A 16604-nucleotide genomic window follows, 5' to 3' on the forward strand; every position below is an offset into this window, starting at 1 on the left:
GCCTACAGTCTGCTCCCGCCACCCCCCACTTTCGGCCCTCAGTCCCCACTCCCCCTATCTCCCTTCCACCCCCCCTCACTCTCCCCTCAGTCCTACCCCATTTCCCTCCCTCCCTCACCCTGCCCTCAGTCCTCCCCAGCTCCCTTCCCCCCCTCCCCTACCCTCCATCTCCCTTCCCCCCCTCACTCTGCCCTCAATCACCTTCCATCTCCCTCCCCCCCCTCACCCTGCCCTCAGTCCTCCCCATCTCCCTTCCCCCCCCCTCCCCTCCCCTCCATCTCCTTTTCCCCCCCTCAATCACCCTCCATCTCCCTTCCCCCCCCTCAATCACCCCCCATCTCCCTTACCCCCCTCATTCTGCACTCAGTCCCCCCCCCCTCACCCTGCCCTCAGTCCTCCCCCGCCCATTTCCCTTCCCCCCCCTCACTCTGCCCTCAGTTCCCCCCCCCCATCACCCCCTCAGTCCGCCTCCTCACCTTGCCCACTGTCCCGCCCTCAGTCCCCCCCATCTCCCTTCCCCCCCTCCCCTCCATCTCCCTTACCCTCCTCACTCTGGGCTCAGTTCCCCCCCTCACCCTCCCTCCTTACCTTGCCCACTGTCCCCCCCCTCACCCTGCCCTCAGTCCCCCCCATCTCCCTTCCCCCCCCTCCCCTCCATCTCCCTTCCCCCCCCCTCACTCTGCCCTCAATCACCCCCCATCTCCCTTACCCCCCTCACTCTGCCCTCAGTTTCCACCCCCCCCTCAGTACCGCTCCTCACCTTGCTCACTGTTCCCCCCCCAGTCCCATTCCTCACCTTGCTCACTGCCCCCCCCCTCACTCTGCCCTCAGTCCCCCCCCCACCTCACCCTGCCCTCAGTCCCCCCCCATCTCCCTCCCCCTCCCCTCCCCTCCATCTCCCTTACCCCCCTCACTCTGCCCTCAGTGTCCCCCCACCCCTCAGTCCCGCTCCTCACCTTGCCCACTGTCCCCCCCCTCAGTCCCACTCCTCACCTTGCTCACTGACCCCCCCCCTCACCCTGCCCTCAGTCCCCTTTCACTCAGCTTTGCCCTGCTCCCCGTTAGTAAACAGTCTCTGCACCAGCCGGAAGTAGCAGCCTTCTTGCTGCATTAACTGCCGATGGTTCCCCATCTCCATCACCCGCCCATTATCAATCACGATGATCTTATCGGCCTTTTCCACAGTCTCCAGGCGATGGGCAATAACCAGGATTGTTTGTCCTGTGCCTCTCGATAACGCTTGTTGGATCTGGGGAAAGAGCAGAGCGTTTCATCAGGCGGGCCAATCAGTGCGGCACAGCATGATCTCAGAATCTGTTCAGAACTGGGGGCAGTTTTAACCTTACCCACCCCACCCGGGGAAACTGACACGATCGGGGGTAACGCTGGTTTCACACCCACTCGAGCTTACTCCCCATTGAAGAGAGTGGAGAGTAATACTGGGCTGAGTGTAAATCCAGCGATCCACTTGATCCCGAGGAAATCCCGTCAGGCGAGTTTGGGTAAAATTACCCTCAGAGTGTTTAATACACAAAGATGACCTGATAATGCCCCACACCGAACCCTCCCTCACCGTACTCTATTACACTGTGTTACAGCTCTGTTGTACCAGTAATTAACCCCATTAATCTACACTCTATTACAGCTCTGTTATACCCCTAATAAACCCTATTAATCTACACTCTATTACATTGTGTTACAGCTCTGTTATACCCCTAATAACCCCCATTAATCTACACACTATTACACTGTTCCAGCTTTGTAATACCAGTAATTGACCCTATTAATCTAAAACTATCTTACTAGGTGCTCGCTCTCCAAGTCCAGAGAACTGGTGGCTTCATCCAGGATCAGTATCTGTGGCTCTCGGATCAGAGCTCGGGCAATGGCGATTCTCTGCTTCTGTCCTGCAGAGAGCTGCCCTCCCGCCTCCCCCACATCTGAGCAAAAAAAACATCAAGCTTAAGCGATGTAGCGATGACTATCGATGATCAAAGACACGTCACAATCCCCTCTGTAAATCACCGCAATCCCCCTCTGTAAATCACCGCAATCCCCCTCTGTAAATCACCGCAATCCCCCTCTGTAAATCACCGCAATCCCCCTCTGTAAATCACCGCAATCCCCCTCTGTAAATCACCGCAATCCCCCTCTGTAAATCACCGCAATCCCCCTCTGTAAATCACCACAATCCCCCTCTGTAAATCACCACAATCCCCCTCTGTAAATCACCACAATCCCCCTCTGTAAATCACCGCAATCCCCCTCTGTAAATCACCACAATCCCCCTCTGTAAATCACCTAAATCACCACAATCCCCTCTGTAAATCACCACAATCCCCTCTGTAAATCACCACAATCCCCTCTGTAAATCACCACAATCCCCCTCTGTAAATCACCACAATCCCCCTCTGTAAATCACCGCAATCCCCCTCTGTAAATCGCCGCAATCCCCCTCTGTAAATCACCGCAATCCCCCTCTGTAAATCACCGCAATCCCCCTCTGTAAATCACCGCAATCCCCTCTGTAAATCACCACAATCCCCCTCTGTAAATCACCACAATCCCCCTCTGTAAATCACCACAATCCCCCTCTGTAAATCACCGCAATCCCCTCTGTAAATCACCGCAATTCCCTCTGTAAATCACTGCAATCCCCTCTGTAAATCACCACAATCCCCCTCTGTAAATCACCGCAATCCCCTCTGTAAATCACCACAATTCCCTCTGTAAATCACTGCAATCCCCTCTGTAAATCACCACAATCCCCCTCTGTAAATCACCGCAATCCCCCTCTGTAAATCACCACAATCCCCCTCTGTAAATCACCGCAATCCCCCTCTGTAAATCACCACAATCCCCCTCTGTAAATCATCGCAATCCCCTCTGTAAATCACCGCAATCCCCTCTGTAAATCACTGCAATCCCCCATTGTAAATCACCACAATCCCCCTCTCTGGGTCACTCCCAGTGCTGCCGGGGTCACTGGCGGTCCCTCCCGGTGCCGGGGTCACTGGCGGTCCCTCCCGGTGCCGGGGTCACTGGCGGTCCCTCCCGGTGCCGGGCTCACTGGCGGTCACTCCCGGTGCCGGGGTCACTGGCGGTCACTCCCGGTGCCGGGGTCACTGGCGGTCCCTCCCAGTGCAGGAGTCACTGGCGGTCACTTCCAGTGCCGGGGTCACTGGCGGTCACTCTCGGTGCCGGGGTCACTGGCGGTCCCTCCTGGTGCAGGGGTCACTGGCGGTCCCTCCCGGTGCAGGAGTCACTGGCGGTCACTTCCAGTGCCGGGGTCACTGGCGGTCACTCTTGGTGCCGGGGTCACTGGCGGTCCCTCCCGGTGCAGGAGTCACTGGCAGTCACTTCCAGTGCAAGGGTCATTCCTGGGGGATTTGTGGATTGTGACCATCATTCCCGGGGGATTTGTGCTGTGGATTGTGACGGTACCTGTGTTGTATCCGTGCTCCATTCGCTCGATGAATCCGTGGGCATTGGCTTTCTTTGCTGCTGCAGTGACGGCTGTGATTGGACTGTTCTGTAGGCCGTAGCAGATATTCCCCTGGACTGAGAGTGCAAACAGCACAGGCTCCTGTCCCACGAGGCCCAACTGTGGGAAGAGAAGCAAAATACAACAGCTTTGTTCAATATCACTTGCAGAGACACAGAGTAGTTCGAAACTGCCCCGGGCCGGGGGGGGGGGGAAATTGTAAGTGTATATACCAGGGGCAGAATAGTGAGTCCTTCACAAACTGTTCTATACTGGGCTGGGCTTGGGAATGGGGACGGGATAGATAGAAAGCAACAGCACCTTCTAGGTCGTCCCAAAGCACTTTACAGCCAATGAAGTACTTTTTGAAGTGTCGTCACTGTTGTAATGCAGGAAGTGCAATATACACAGGGTCAGTAACTACGTGTAATATACACAGGGTCAGTAACAGTGTAATATACACAGGGACAGTAACTGTGTAATATACACAGGAACAGTAACTGTGTAATATAGGGCACGAAAGCTCGCCAAAACAGCAATGTGATAATGACCGGATAATCTGTTTTAGTGATGTTGGCTGACGGGTAAATATTAACGTGCGCAATTTGGCTGCTGCCCTGGACGTGCGCCCATCACTTCTATTTAAATTTTTGTTCTTTTGTCTTTACCCCTCTTAGATCCCTCCTGTTGTCATATCTCTTTTCATTTCTCGGGTATTCTGCCCTCCCAAATCCCTACCCCAACCATTCAGCACTCCTCAATCTTCCTACTCTTCTGCCGCCGTTCCAGGCTCGACTCGCGCCACAGATAAGCCTGCAGCTTCCCTCTGTGCCTCTCTTGGCATCCTCCGCAGAGCCCATTGAGGCACGCATCGCTGCATCGTTATGAGCAACTCTCACTGACCTTCCTGCCCAGTGCACCCGCTGGGGGCTAATCTTGCCTTCCTCCATCCTCTCCAATTCACCACTCCCAGCTCTGACCGTGTGGACTCTGGCAGTGGGTCAGCCATCACCGCCCCTCTCCACATCTCCCTCCTGAATGTCCATTCACCTATGAACATGGCCCTTGCCATCCACGAGCTAATTGGGGATGATTGCAACGACATCATGGCCTTGACGGAAACCGGGCTGATGGGTGATGGCACCTTCCCCTTAATAAAGCCTCCCCGCCCGGCTATAACTTTGTTTTCCCGCCCAGACCGCTGCGGTTACGGTGTGCTGTTATCACCAAATGTCCTCCAGCACCTTCTCCTTTGAACATCTCACCTTGTTCCAAACCTCTTGCCTCACATTTAAAATCTTCTTTCTCTACCTACCACTCAAGTACCACGCCAAGTTTCTCACCGAGATATCTCCACTGATGTCCTGCCTCAGCCTCTGTACCAAGCGATGTTTCATCTTCGGTGATTTCAGTCTCTATTTCAGATTATCTTACTCCCTCCTGAGTCCACTGCCCTCCTATCTTCCTTACTATCTCCCTCCTTAGAAACTCACCTCACCAAATTCATGGCCACCCCCTTGACCTTGCCATCTCACATGGCCGTGCCACTCCCATTGTGTCAATCACAGATAAGGCCATCTCTGATCACTTCCTTGTATTGCTCTCATCCACATCCCCTTCCCACTTCCTTCTATGGCCGCCGCAGGAAAAAACTCTGTCAAGTCAATTACAGCGGCACTTCCAAATTTCCAACGGTCCAGCTTTTGGCCAGCAATTCACCACGATATTTCTGCAGCTACTGATCTGCTCAATCACACCCTCACCTCCGCCTTTGATGCCCTAGTCCCCATTAAAACCATACTCTCTCTCGCTTTGCTTGTTCCTCCTGGTTTGGTCCTCATCTCTGCTCTCTTAAGTTCAAAGCACACAGACTTGAATGGATAAGGCGGACAATCGGTTTAGCAATTCATCGCTGGATTTGGTAGGACCACATAAAGTACTATCCGGTCCTGCTCTCCTCTGCCAAAACTGCTCCCTATTCCAGGATCATCCTAGAATGCAAAGTTAACTCTTCTCCACTAAAATATATCCTATTAAATCCCTATCTCCACCACCCTCACCTCCAACAACACAGGCGAGGAGCTCATGGACTTCTTGGTCACTAAGATTGAGACCATCCGTTCAGCTGCCTCTGCCACTTCCCTTCCTTCTCCTAGCTCTCCGGGCCAAAATTCCACTGAGGTTCCCCGTGCACTAGCCCTGAACACACATAGAATCATAGAAAATTACAGCACAGCAGGAGGCCATTCAGCCTTTTGTGTCCGTGCCAGCCGAAAAAGCTACCCAGCCTAATCCTACTTTCCAGCTCTTGGTCCGTAGCCCTGTAGGTCACGGCACTTCAAATGCACATCCAAGTACTTTTTAAATATGCTGAGGGTTTCTGTCTCTACCACCCTTTCAGGCAGTGAGTTCCAGACTCTCAACTCCCCTCTATTCCTTCCAACAATTACTTGAAATCTATGCCCCCCGTTTATTGACACCTCTGCTGAGGGAAATAGGTCCTTCCTATCCACTTTTATCTAGGGTCCTCATAATTTTATACACCTCAATTAAATCGCCCCTCAGCCTTCTCTGTTCTAAAGAAAACAACCCCAGTCTATCCAATCTTTCCTCATAGCTTAATTTAACAGTCCTGGCAACATCCTAGTAAATCTCCTCTGTACCCTCTCTAATGTAATCACATCTTTTCTGCAATGCGGTGACCAGAACTGCACGCAGTACTCAAGCTGTGGCCTAACTAATGTTTTATACAGTTCAAGCATAACCTCCCTGCTCTTGTATTCTATGCCTCGGCTGATAAAGGCTAGTATTCCATTTGTCTGCTTAACCACCTTGCCTGCTACCTTCAGGGATCTGTGGACATGCACTCCAATGTCCCTCTGTTCCTCTACCCCTCTCAGTGTTCTACCATTTACTGTGTATTCCCTTGCCCTGTTAGCCCTCCCCAAATGCATTACCTCACACTTCTCCAGATTGAATTCCATTTGCCACTGTTCTGCCCACCTGACCAGTACATTGATATCTTCCTGCAGTCCACAGCTTTCTTCTTCATGATCAACCACACAGCCGATTTTTGTACCACCTGCAAGATTCTTAATCATACCCCCTACATTGAAGTCTAAATCATTGATACATACCACAAAAAGCAAGGGACCCAGTACTGAACATCTTTCTTTAGTTTCTCTCTTACCTCCCCTCATGCTCTCTCTGAGCTCGTGCTGTACATAAGACACACCTCCTGCTCCCTCGACCCTATTCCCACCAAACTGCTAACCACCCAACTTTCCTTCCTGGCTCCCAAGTTAGCTGACATTGTTAACAATTCTCTTTCCTCAGGTACTATCCCCCCGTCCCTTGAAATCAGCCTTCATCACCCCTTTCCTCAAAAAACCCATCCTTTGCAAACAGTCGCCCCATCTCCAAACTCCCTTTCCTCTCAAGTCCTTGAATGTGTTGTTGCCTCCCAAATCCGTGCCCATCTTATCTGGAACTCCATGTTTGAATCCCTCCAATCCAATTTCTGCCTTTACCACAGCACTGAAACAGTCTTCAAAGTCACAAATGACACCCTATGTGACTGTGACCATGGTAAACTATCCCTCCTCCTCTTCGAGACCTGACTGCAGCCTTTGACATAGTTGACCACTCCATCCTCCTCCAATGCCTCTCCACCAATGTCCAGCTGGGTGGGATTGCACTCGCCTGGTTCCATTATTATTTATCTCATCGTAGCCAGAAAACCTCCAGCAATGGTTTTCTTCCCACTCCCGCATTGTTACCTCTGGTGTCCCCCAAGGATCTGTCCTTGGCCCCGTCCTATTTATCATCTATATGCTGCCCCTTGTAAGTTTCCATATGTACGCTGACAATACCCAGCTGTAGCTCACCACTTACTCTTTTGACCCCTTCACTTTCTCTAAATTGTCAGACTGCTTGTCCGACATCCAGTATATAACATAAGAAATAGGAGCAGGAGAATTTGGCCCCTCGAGCCTGCTCCGCCATTCAATAAGACTCGGGTCCACTTCCCTGCCTGCTCCCCATAACTATTAACTCCCTTATCGCTCAAAAATCTATCACCGCCTTAAATATATTCAATGACAGGCCTCCACTGCTCTCTGGGTTAGAGATTTCCAAAGATTTACGACCCTTTGGGAGAAGAAATATCTCCTCATCTCCGCTTTAAATGGGTGACCCCTTTATTCTGAAACTATGGCCTCTCATTCTAGATACCCCCACAAGGGGAAACATCCTCTCTGCATCTATCCTGTCCAGCCCCCTCAGAATCTTATGTTTCAATAAGATCACCTCTCAATGAGTACAATTGCTCAAACTTTCTTCAGAAGACAACCCCTTCATCTCAGGAATCAACTTCGTAAACCTTCTCTGAACTGCCTCCAATGCAAGTATATCCCTCCTTAAATAAGGAGACCAAATCTGTACGCAGTACTCTAGGCATGGCTTCACTAATACCCTGTACAGTTGTAGCAGGACTTCCCTACTTTTATACTCTATCCCCCTTGCAATAAAGGCCAATATTCTATTTGCCTTCCTAATTACTTGCTGTACCAGCATACTAACCTTTTGTTTCATGTACAAGGACTCCCAGATCCCTCTGTACCGCAGCACTGTGTAGTCGCTCCATTTAAATAATAATGTGCTTTTTTATTCTTCCTACCAAAGTGGATAACCTCACATTTTCCCACATTATACTCCATCTGCTAAATTTTTGCCCACTCACTGAACCTATCTATAACCCATTGCAGATTCTTTGTGTTCTCTTCACAAATTGCTTTCCCACCTATCTTTGTATCATCAGCAAATATGGTTACATTACACTTGGTCCCTTCATCAAAGTCATTAATATAAATTGTATAGTACAATCTGGAATTACATCCCTAATCCTCTCGGCCTCTCTCTCCCTCTTTAAGGCACTTTTTAAAACCTAACAAGCTAATATCTCCTTATGCGGCTCAGAGTCACATTTTCTTAGATAATGCTTCTGTGAAGCTCCTTGGGACATTTTACGACGCTAAAGGCACTACATAACTAGTTATTATTGATGTTGGGGTACACTACGTTACCGTCCCTGTATATATTATACTGTTACTGTCCCTGTGTATATTACACACTGTTACTGTCTGTGTATATTACACACTGTTACTGTCTCTGTTTATAGTGCACAATGTTACTGTCCCTGTGTATATTACACACTGTTACTGACCCTGTGTATATTACACTGTTACTGTCCCTGTGTATATTACACACAGTGTGTAATGTACACAGGTTCTGTCACAGTGTGTAATATACACAGGGACAGTAACTGTCTGTAATATACACAGGGGCAGTAACTGTCTGTAATGTACACAGGGACAGTAACAGTGTGTTATATACACAGCGTCAGTAACTGTCTGTAATGTACACAGGGACAGTAACAGTGTGTTATATACACAGCGTCAGTAACAGTGTGTAATATACACAGGGACAGTAACAGTGTGTAATGTATACAGGTTCTGTCACAGTTACTGTCCCTGTGTATATTACACACTGTTACTGACGCTGTGTATATAACACACTGTTACTGTCCCTGTGTACATTACAGACAGTTACTGCCCATGTGTATATTACAGACAGTTACTGTCCCTGTGTATATTACATACTATTACTGATCCTGTGTATAATACAGTTACTGTCCCTGTGTATATTACACTGTTACTGTCCCTGTGTATATTACACTGTTACTTTCCCAGGGTATATTACACACTGTTACTGTCCCTGTGTATATTACAATGTTACTGACCCTGTGTATATTACACACTGTCCCTGTGTATATTACACTGTTACTGACCCTATGTATATTTCACACTGTCCCTATGTATATTACACTGTTACTGTCCCTCTGTATATTACACACAGTTACTGTCCCTGTGTATATTACACACTGTCCCTGTGTATATTAGACTGTTACCGACCCTACGTATATTTCACACTGTCACTGTCCCTGTGTATATTACACACACTGTCCCTGTGTATATTACACACTATTATTATCCTTGTGTATATTACACACTGTGCCTGTGTATATTATATTGTTACTGACCCTGTGTATATTGCACCCTGTTCCTGTGCACATTACACTGTTACTGACCCTATGTATATTGCACACTGTACCACTGTATATTACACAGTTACTGACCCTACCTATATTACACTGTCCCTACATAGATTACACTGTTACTGTCCCTCTGTATATTATGCACTGTTCCTGTCCCTGTGTGTATCACAGACAGTTACTATCCCTGTGGATAATACACACTGTTACTGATCCTGTGTATATTACAGACTGTTACCGTCCCTGTGTATATTACACACTGTTACTGTCCCTGTGTATATTACACACTGTTATTGACCCTGTGTATATTACACACTGTTATTGACCCTGTGTATATTACACACTGTTACTGTCCCTGTGTTTCTAACACACTGTTACTGACCCTGTGTATACTGCACACTGTTACTGACCTTGTGTATATTAAATACTGTTACAGTCCCTGTGTATATTGTATTATTGCTGTCCCTGTGTATATTACACACAGGGTCAGTAACAGTGTATATTACACGCTGTTACTGTCCCTGTGCATATAACACGTAGTTACTGTCCCTGTGTATATTACACACTGTTACTGACCCTGTGTAGACTACACACTGTTACTGTCCCTGTGTATATTACACACTGTTACTGTCCCAGTGTATATTACACACTGTTACTGTCCCAGTGCATATTACACACTGTTACTGTCCCAGTGTATATTACAGACTGTACTGTCCCAGTGCATATTACACACTGTTACTGTCCCAGTGTATATAAAATGTTACTGACACTGTGTATATTACACACAGTCCCTGCGTATATTACACTGTTTCTGACCCTGTGTATATTACACACTGCCCCTATGTATATTACACTGTTACTGTCCCTCTGTATATTACACAGTGTTACTGTCCCTGTGTATATTACAGACAGTTACTGTCTCTGTGTATATTACACACTGTTATTGTCCCTGTGTATATTACACGTAGTTACTGTCTCTGTGTATATTGCACAGTGTTACTGTCCCTGTGTATATTACAATGTTATTGACCCTGTGTATTTAAACCCTGTTCCTGTGTATATTACACTGTTACTGACACTACGTATAGTACACCCTGTGTATACACTGTCCCTCTGTATATTACACTGTTACTGACCCTGCGTATATTACACTGTTACTGACCCTACGTATATTACACACTGTCCCTACGTATATTACACTGTTTCTGTCCCTCTTAAGGGTTATGGGGAGCGGGCGGGTAAGTGGAGCTGAGTCTACGGCCAGATCAGCCATGATCTTGTTGAATGGCGGAGCAGGCTCGAGGGGCTAGATGGCCTACTCCTGTTCCTAATTCTTATGTTCTTATGTTCTCTGTATATTACGCACTGTTCCTGTCCCTGTGTATATTACAGACAGGTACTGTCCCTGTGCATATTACACACCGTTACTGATCCTATGTATAAAATACTGTTCCTGTCCCTGTGTATATTACACACTGTTACTGACCCTGTGTATGTTACACTGTTACTATCCCTGTGTATATTACGCACTGTTCCTGTCCCTGTGTACATTACAATGTTACGGTCCCTGTACATATTACACACTGTTACTGTCGCTGTGCATATTACACACTGTTACTGTCGCTGTGGCTATTACACACTGTTACTGTCCCTGTGTACATTACACACTGTTCCTGTCCCTGTGTATATTACGCACTGTTCCTGTCCCTGTGTATATTACACTGTTACTGTCCCTGTACATATTACACACTGTTACTGTCCCTGTGGCTATTACACACTTACTGTCCCCGTGTATCTTACAGTTATTGTCTCTGTGTATATTACACACTGTTACTGTCGCTGTGGCTATTACACACTGTTACTGTCCCTGTGGCTATTACACACTGTTACTGTCCCTGTGTATCTTACACAGTTATTGTCTCTGTGTATATTACACACTGTCATTGTCTCTCTGTACATTACACACAATTCAGTAGAATGTGAGTAATAAGCAGCAATAACAGCAGAATCCAACCCCTGCAGTCACTTGTGAACTCGCTGGTGTGTCAGCAGGTTGGATGGCCGAGTGAATCCCTCTCCACACTCAGAGCAGCTGAACAGCCTCCCCCCAGTGTGAACTCGCTGGTGTGTCAGCAGGTTGGATGGCCGAGTGAATCCCTCCCCACACTCAGAGCAGCTGAACGGCCTCTCCCCGGTTTGGACTCACTGGTGTACCAGTTTGGATCCTGCTGTTATTGCTGCTCTTATTCACCTCCTACTGAATCATGTTCATTCTATTAGTTGTTTCTGCTGATGTTAATAACCCTTCAACTAGGCTGGAGTTTAATATTTTGATATTTCAAATAACAATGTTGATATTTGATGTCTCCAAGATAAAAGGAGACTATTTGACGTCCTGTCTTTGACTGCTCCATTTTTGATTGGGGCGGAGGAGCAGTGAGAGATCGGGGCCCAGGAGAGGCGAGGGTTCGGGGCCCAGGGGAGGCGAGGGTTCGGGACCCAGGAGAGGCGAGGGTTCGGGGCCCAGGAGAGGCGAGGGTTCGGGGCCCAGGAGAGGCGAGGGTTCGGGGCCCAGGAGAGGCGAGGGCCCGAGGGCAGCATGGGCCAGCCCACACTGCGATCTTTGGATAGTAGGAGCATACCTGCACACTAGGTCCGTGCAGCAGAGCTTGGTCTTCAGTCGTCTTGGTTAACCTTTGCCACTGGATAAAGACCTAGCAACGGCCACCCCACGTTAAAAGAATTAATGCACAGGCATCTTCCACCCTTCAGTATGTAGTTCGGGACCTAGAATGTCAGGTCCTTCGTTGAAACACCTGTGAACTCATCCCTTTTTGGTGTGGAAGCAGGTCATCCTCGATACGAGGGACTACCTAATACTATATTACACTGTTACTGTCCCTGTGTATATTACTTTGTCCCTGTGTATATTACAGTGTTACTGTCCCAGTGTATATTACAGTTACTCTCGCTGTGTATATCACTCTATCCCTGTGTATATTACACTCCGTTCCTTACCTTGTTATGATAATATTTGTGCTCGTATTCCTCAATTGGTTTCCCATCCAGCAGGATCTGCCCTGACTGAAGTTGATAAAAGCGCTCCAGCAGACACACGCAGGTGGTCTTACCCCCACCAGACGGGCCCACCAGGGCCGTGATCTCCCCAGGCCTCAGCTCGAAGGACACATTCTGAAAACAAATAGAATAGTCCTGAGAAGTAAATCAACATGCAGCATTTTGCAAACAGCAGATGTGGTATGGAATGAAATGGTAAATCGGGAAAGGACGGGTAAAATATGTTGACTTTATGTGACCGCTCAGGCCAGCTTTATTCTCCACATCTTGGGGCCAAGTTTCGGCCTGAGTTGCTCCTGTTTTTTTGGAGCAACTGGTTTAGAACGGAGTATCTTGAAATTTGAATTCTCGGCATTTAGTTTGCTCCAGTTCTAGTCAGTTAGAACAGTTTCACTTTGGAACGGATTTTTGTTTTTCCAAAAGTCCACTTACGCCTGCTGTCAAAGTTTAGGCAGTGAAAACTTACTCCAAACTAACTTAGAATGGAGTAAGTGAAGATTTTTGTACGTTCGAAAAAACCTTGTCTACACTTTAGAAAATCAGGCGTAGGTTACAAATTAGGCGTAGGGAACGAGGGGGGGGGGAAAGGGAAGTCATTAAATTCTACAATCAATCCTTAGTTATACTTATACAAATATTATACAAATACATTTTTATTCAGGTTGGATTTATAAGCAAAGAAAAGATTAAATAAACCATGTTCCTACCTGTGTGAAACAGCAGCAGCCTTCGAGCTGCTGTGCTTCAGGCAGGCCTTTCACGTTGGAGACAGGCAGGGGTGTGGCGTCAAGTGTCTCGACAGCAGCCCCAACAGCGGCAGCAAGCAGCCTTCGAGCTGAGCTGCTGTGCTTCAGGCAGGCCTTCATTCCGTTAGTGGCTGGCCGGCAGCCGAAGGATCAACACCGGACGCACGCAGCTTCCCAAGGGGGTTGAGGCCATTCGGCCATGGGATAGGAGCGGCGTCAGTGGCTGGCCGGCAGCCGAGTCCCTTTAAAAATGGCCGAGTGCCAATGTTTGTTTCACATTGCGCGTGCGCGCACGCTCCAACGCGCAGGGTTGCCGGCACGACGTTGGCTCATTTAAATTAGACCCGCCCCCTACTGCTTAGAGAATCGGCGCGAGTGTCTGGCTCCGCCCCCCGCTGTGATGTGCGCGCCGCGCCAAGCTGAGTTCGAGCTCCGAGGAGCCGGAGAATTAAACAGTTTTTTTCCTGCGCACTTTTAGGCGCGAAGAACAGGCTTGCAGCTCGGAGCTGTGCCGTTTTCGATGTGGCCGGAAACTTGGGGCCCTTGGAATCATCTGGACTTGGGTATAAAAGGGTGGACATCAAAAGCTGCTCCTGATCCCAAGCTGGAGTGTCAGGAATAATGTAGGAGACTACAGGAGGGCATAAACAGGCTACGGGAACGGGTAGACTGGTAGCCTACACAGTTTAACACAGAACAGTGAGGGAATAGATTTTGGAAACAGACTTGAGATGGTGACCATCTCAATGAGTGGAGTAGCAGAGCCATTGAGGTGAAAAGGGTGGAGAGCTAAAACAAGCCTTACAGTGGGATCCACTGTAACATTACCGTCAGTACCTGATCTCAGGGCCCACTGCGAGCTGTAATTGATCTTCAACAACTGATTCGGGCCTCACTGGGATCCACTGTAACATTACCGTTAGTACCTGATCTCCGTGTGCAATGGGTATGATTCTATTGTAACATTACCTTTAAGACCTGGATCTCGGGTCTCTTTGGGTAGGAGAAGGACACATTCTGGAACTCCACGTGTCCTTTCAGTGTCTCGGCCACCAGCTTCCCATCAGTGGGAACACCAGGCTTCCGGTCTAGATATTCAAAGACTTTCTCTGCTGCTCCCACTGAGTGAATCATTTCTGAGTAAATGTGAACCAAAGTCTGTTCAAATTGAGAGAGATCAGCGTTACTCTGAATGTATGCATGCACTTGTTCAAAAGGAAGATTGGAATGCAGGTGACACACACAAAAACATGGACGACACCAGGAAATACAGCGACACGCACACAAACACAACCAACACATGGAACATAAGAAATAGGAGCAGGAGTAGGTCATGCGGCCCCTCGAGCCTGCTCCACCATTTAATAAGATCATGGCTCATCTGATCTTGAGCTCAGCTCCACTTCCCTCCCCGCTCCCCATAACTCTTCACTCCCTTATCACTCAAAAATCTGTCTATCTCCACCTTAAATATATTCAATGACCCAGCCTCCACAACTCTCTGGAGCAGAGAATTCCATAGATTTACAACCCCAAGAGAAAAAATTCCTCCTCATCTCAGTTTTAAATGGGCGACCCCTTATTCCCCTAGTTTTAGATTCCACGAGGGGAAACATCCTCTCTGCATCTACCTTGTACCCTCTCAGTATCTTAGATGTTTCAATAAGATCACCTCTCATTCTTCTAAACTCCAAGAAGTATAGGCCCAACCTACTCAACGTTTCCTCATAAGTCAACCCCTTCATCTCAGAAATCAATCTAGTGAACCTTCTCTGAACTGCCTCCAATGCAAGTATATACCTCCTTAAATAAGGAGCCCAAAACTGTACACAGTACTCTAGGTGTGGCCTCACCAATACCCTGTACACAGTTGTAGCAGGACTTCTCTGCTTTTATACTCCATCCCCCTTGCAATAAAGGCCAACATTCCATTTGCCTTCCTGATTACTTGCTGTACCTGCAGACTAACTTTTTGTGTTTCATGCACAAGGATCCCCAGGTCCCTCTGTACTGCAGCACTTTGTAATTTCTCTCCATTTAAATAATCATTTGCTTTTTTATTTTTCCTGCCAAAGTGGATAACCTCACATTTTCCCACATTATACTGCATCTGCCAAGTGTTTGCCCACTCACTTAGCCTGTCTATATCCCTTTGCAGATTTTTTGGTCCTCCTCACAACTTGCTTTCCCACATCTTTGTATCATCAGCAAACTTGGCTACATTACACTCGGTCCCTTCAACCAAGTCATTAATATAGATTGTAAATAGTTGAGGCCCCAGCACCGATCCCTGTGGCACGCCACTAGTTACTGTTTGCCAAACGGAAAATGACCCATTTATCCAGACTCTCTGTTTTCTGTTAGTTAGCCAATCCTCTATCCATGCTAATATATTACCCCCAACCCCGTGAACTTTCATTTTGTGCAGTAGCCTTTTATGTGGCACCTTATCAAATGCCTTCTGGAAATCCAAATACATCACATCCACTAATCTCCCTTATCCACCCTGCTCGTTACATCCTCAAAAGAGCTCCAGCAAAGTTGTTGAACATGATTTCTCTTTCATAAAACCATGCTGACTCTACTATGCTTTTCCAAGTGTTCTGCTACTGCTTCCTTAATAATGGACTCCAGCATTTTCCCAACAACAGATGTTAGGCTAACTGGTCTGTAGTTTCCTGCTTTCTGTCTGCCTCCTTTTTTACATTTGCGGTTTTCCAATCCGCTGGGACCTCCCCAGATTCCAGGGAATTTTGATAGCTTACAACCAATGCATCCACTATCTCTGCCACCACTTCTTTTAATACCCTAGGATGCAAGCCATCAGGTCCAGGGGACTTGTCTGCCTTTATTCGCATTATTTTACTGTTATTTACCATTATTTTCTTTAGTGATAGTGATTGTTTTAAGTTCTTCCCTCCCTATAGCCCCTTGATTATCCATTATTAGGATGTTTTTAGTGTCTTCGACTGTGAAGATGGATACAAAATATTTGTTCAAAGTCTCTGCCATTTCCCTGTTCCCCATTATTAATTCCCCAGTCTCATCCTCTAAGGGACCATCATTTACTTTAGCCACTCTTCATTTTTATATACCTGTAGAAACTCTTACTGTTTGTTTTTATATTTTTTGCTAGTTTACTCTCAGTCTATCTTCCCTCTATTATTTGTTTAGTCGTCCTTTG

The 16604-nt window shown here is 47.6% G+C and overlaps 1 protein-coding gene across 2 annotated transcripts in view; it reads right to left on the reverse strand.

The window, feature by feature from the left end:
* Positions 1-1023: 1023 nt before the first annotated feature.
* LOC139229854 (antigen peptide transporter 2-like) overlaps positions 1024-16604 on the reverse strand; it is a 49560-nt gene continuing 33979 nt past the window's right edge. Inside the window, exons 7-11 of one of the 2 annotated variants that reach the window (XM_070861475.1) lie at positions 14390-14578; positions 12615-12788; positions 3445-3604; positions 1804-1940; positions 1024-1249 (exon numbers count right to left, since the gene is read on the reverse strand). In XM_070861475.1, coding sequence (XP_070717576.1) covers positions 1037-1249; positions 1804-1940; positions 3445-3604; positions 12615-12788; positions 14390-14578 — 873 coding nt within the window. In that variant the 3' untranslated portion in view covers positions 1024-1036. The remainder of the gene's footprint in view (positions 1250-1803; positions 1941-3444; positions 3605-12614; positions 12789-14389; positions 14579-16604) is intronic. The other variant, XM_070861476.1, reaches the window with a different exon arrangement.

Source organism: Pristiophorus japonicus, chromosome 19 (assembly GCF_044704955.1).
Source record: "Pristiophorus japonicus isolate sPriJap1 chromosome 19, sPriJap1.hap1, whole genome shotgun sequence".
In the NCBI taxonomy this organism is placed as follows: domain Eukaryota; kingdom Metazoa; phylum Chordata; class Chondrichthyes; family Pristiophoridae; genus Pristiophorus; species Pristiophorus japonicus.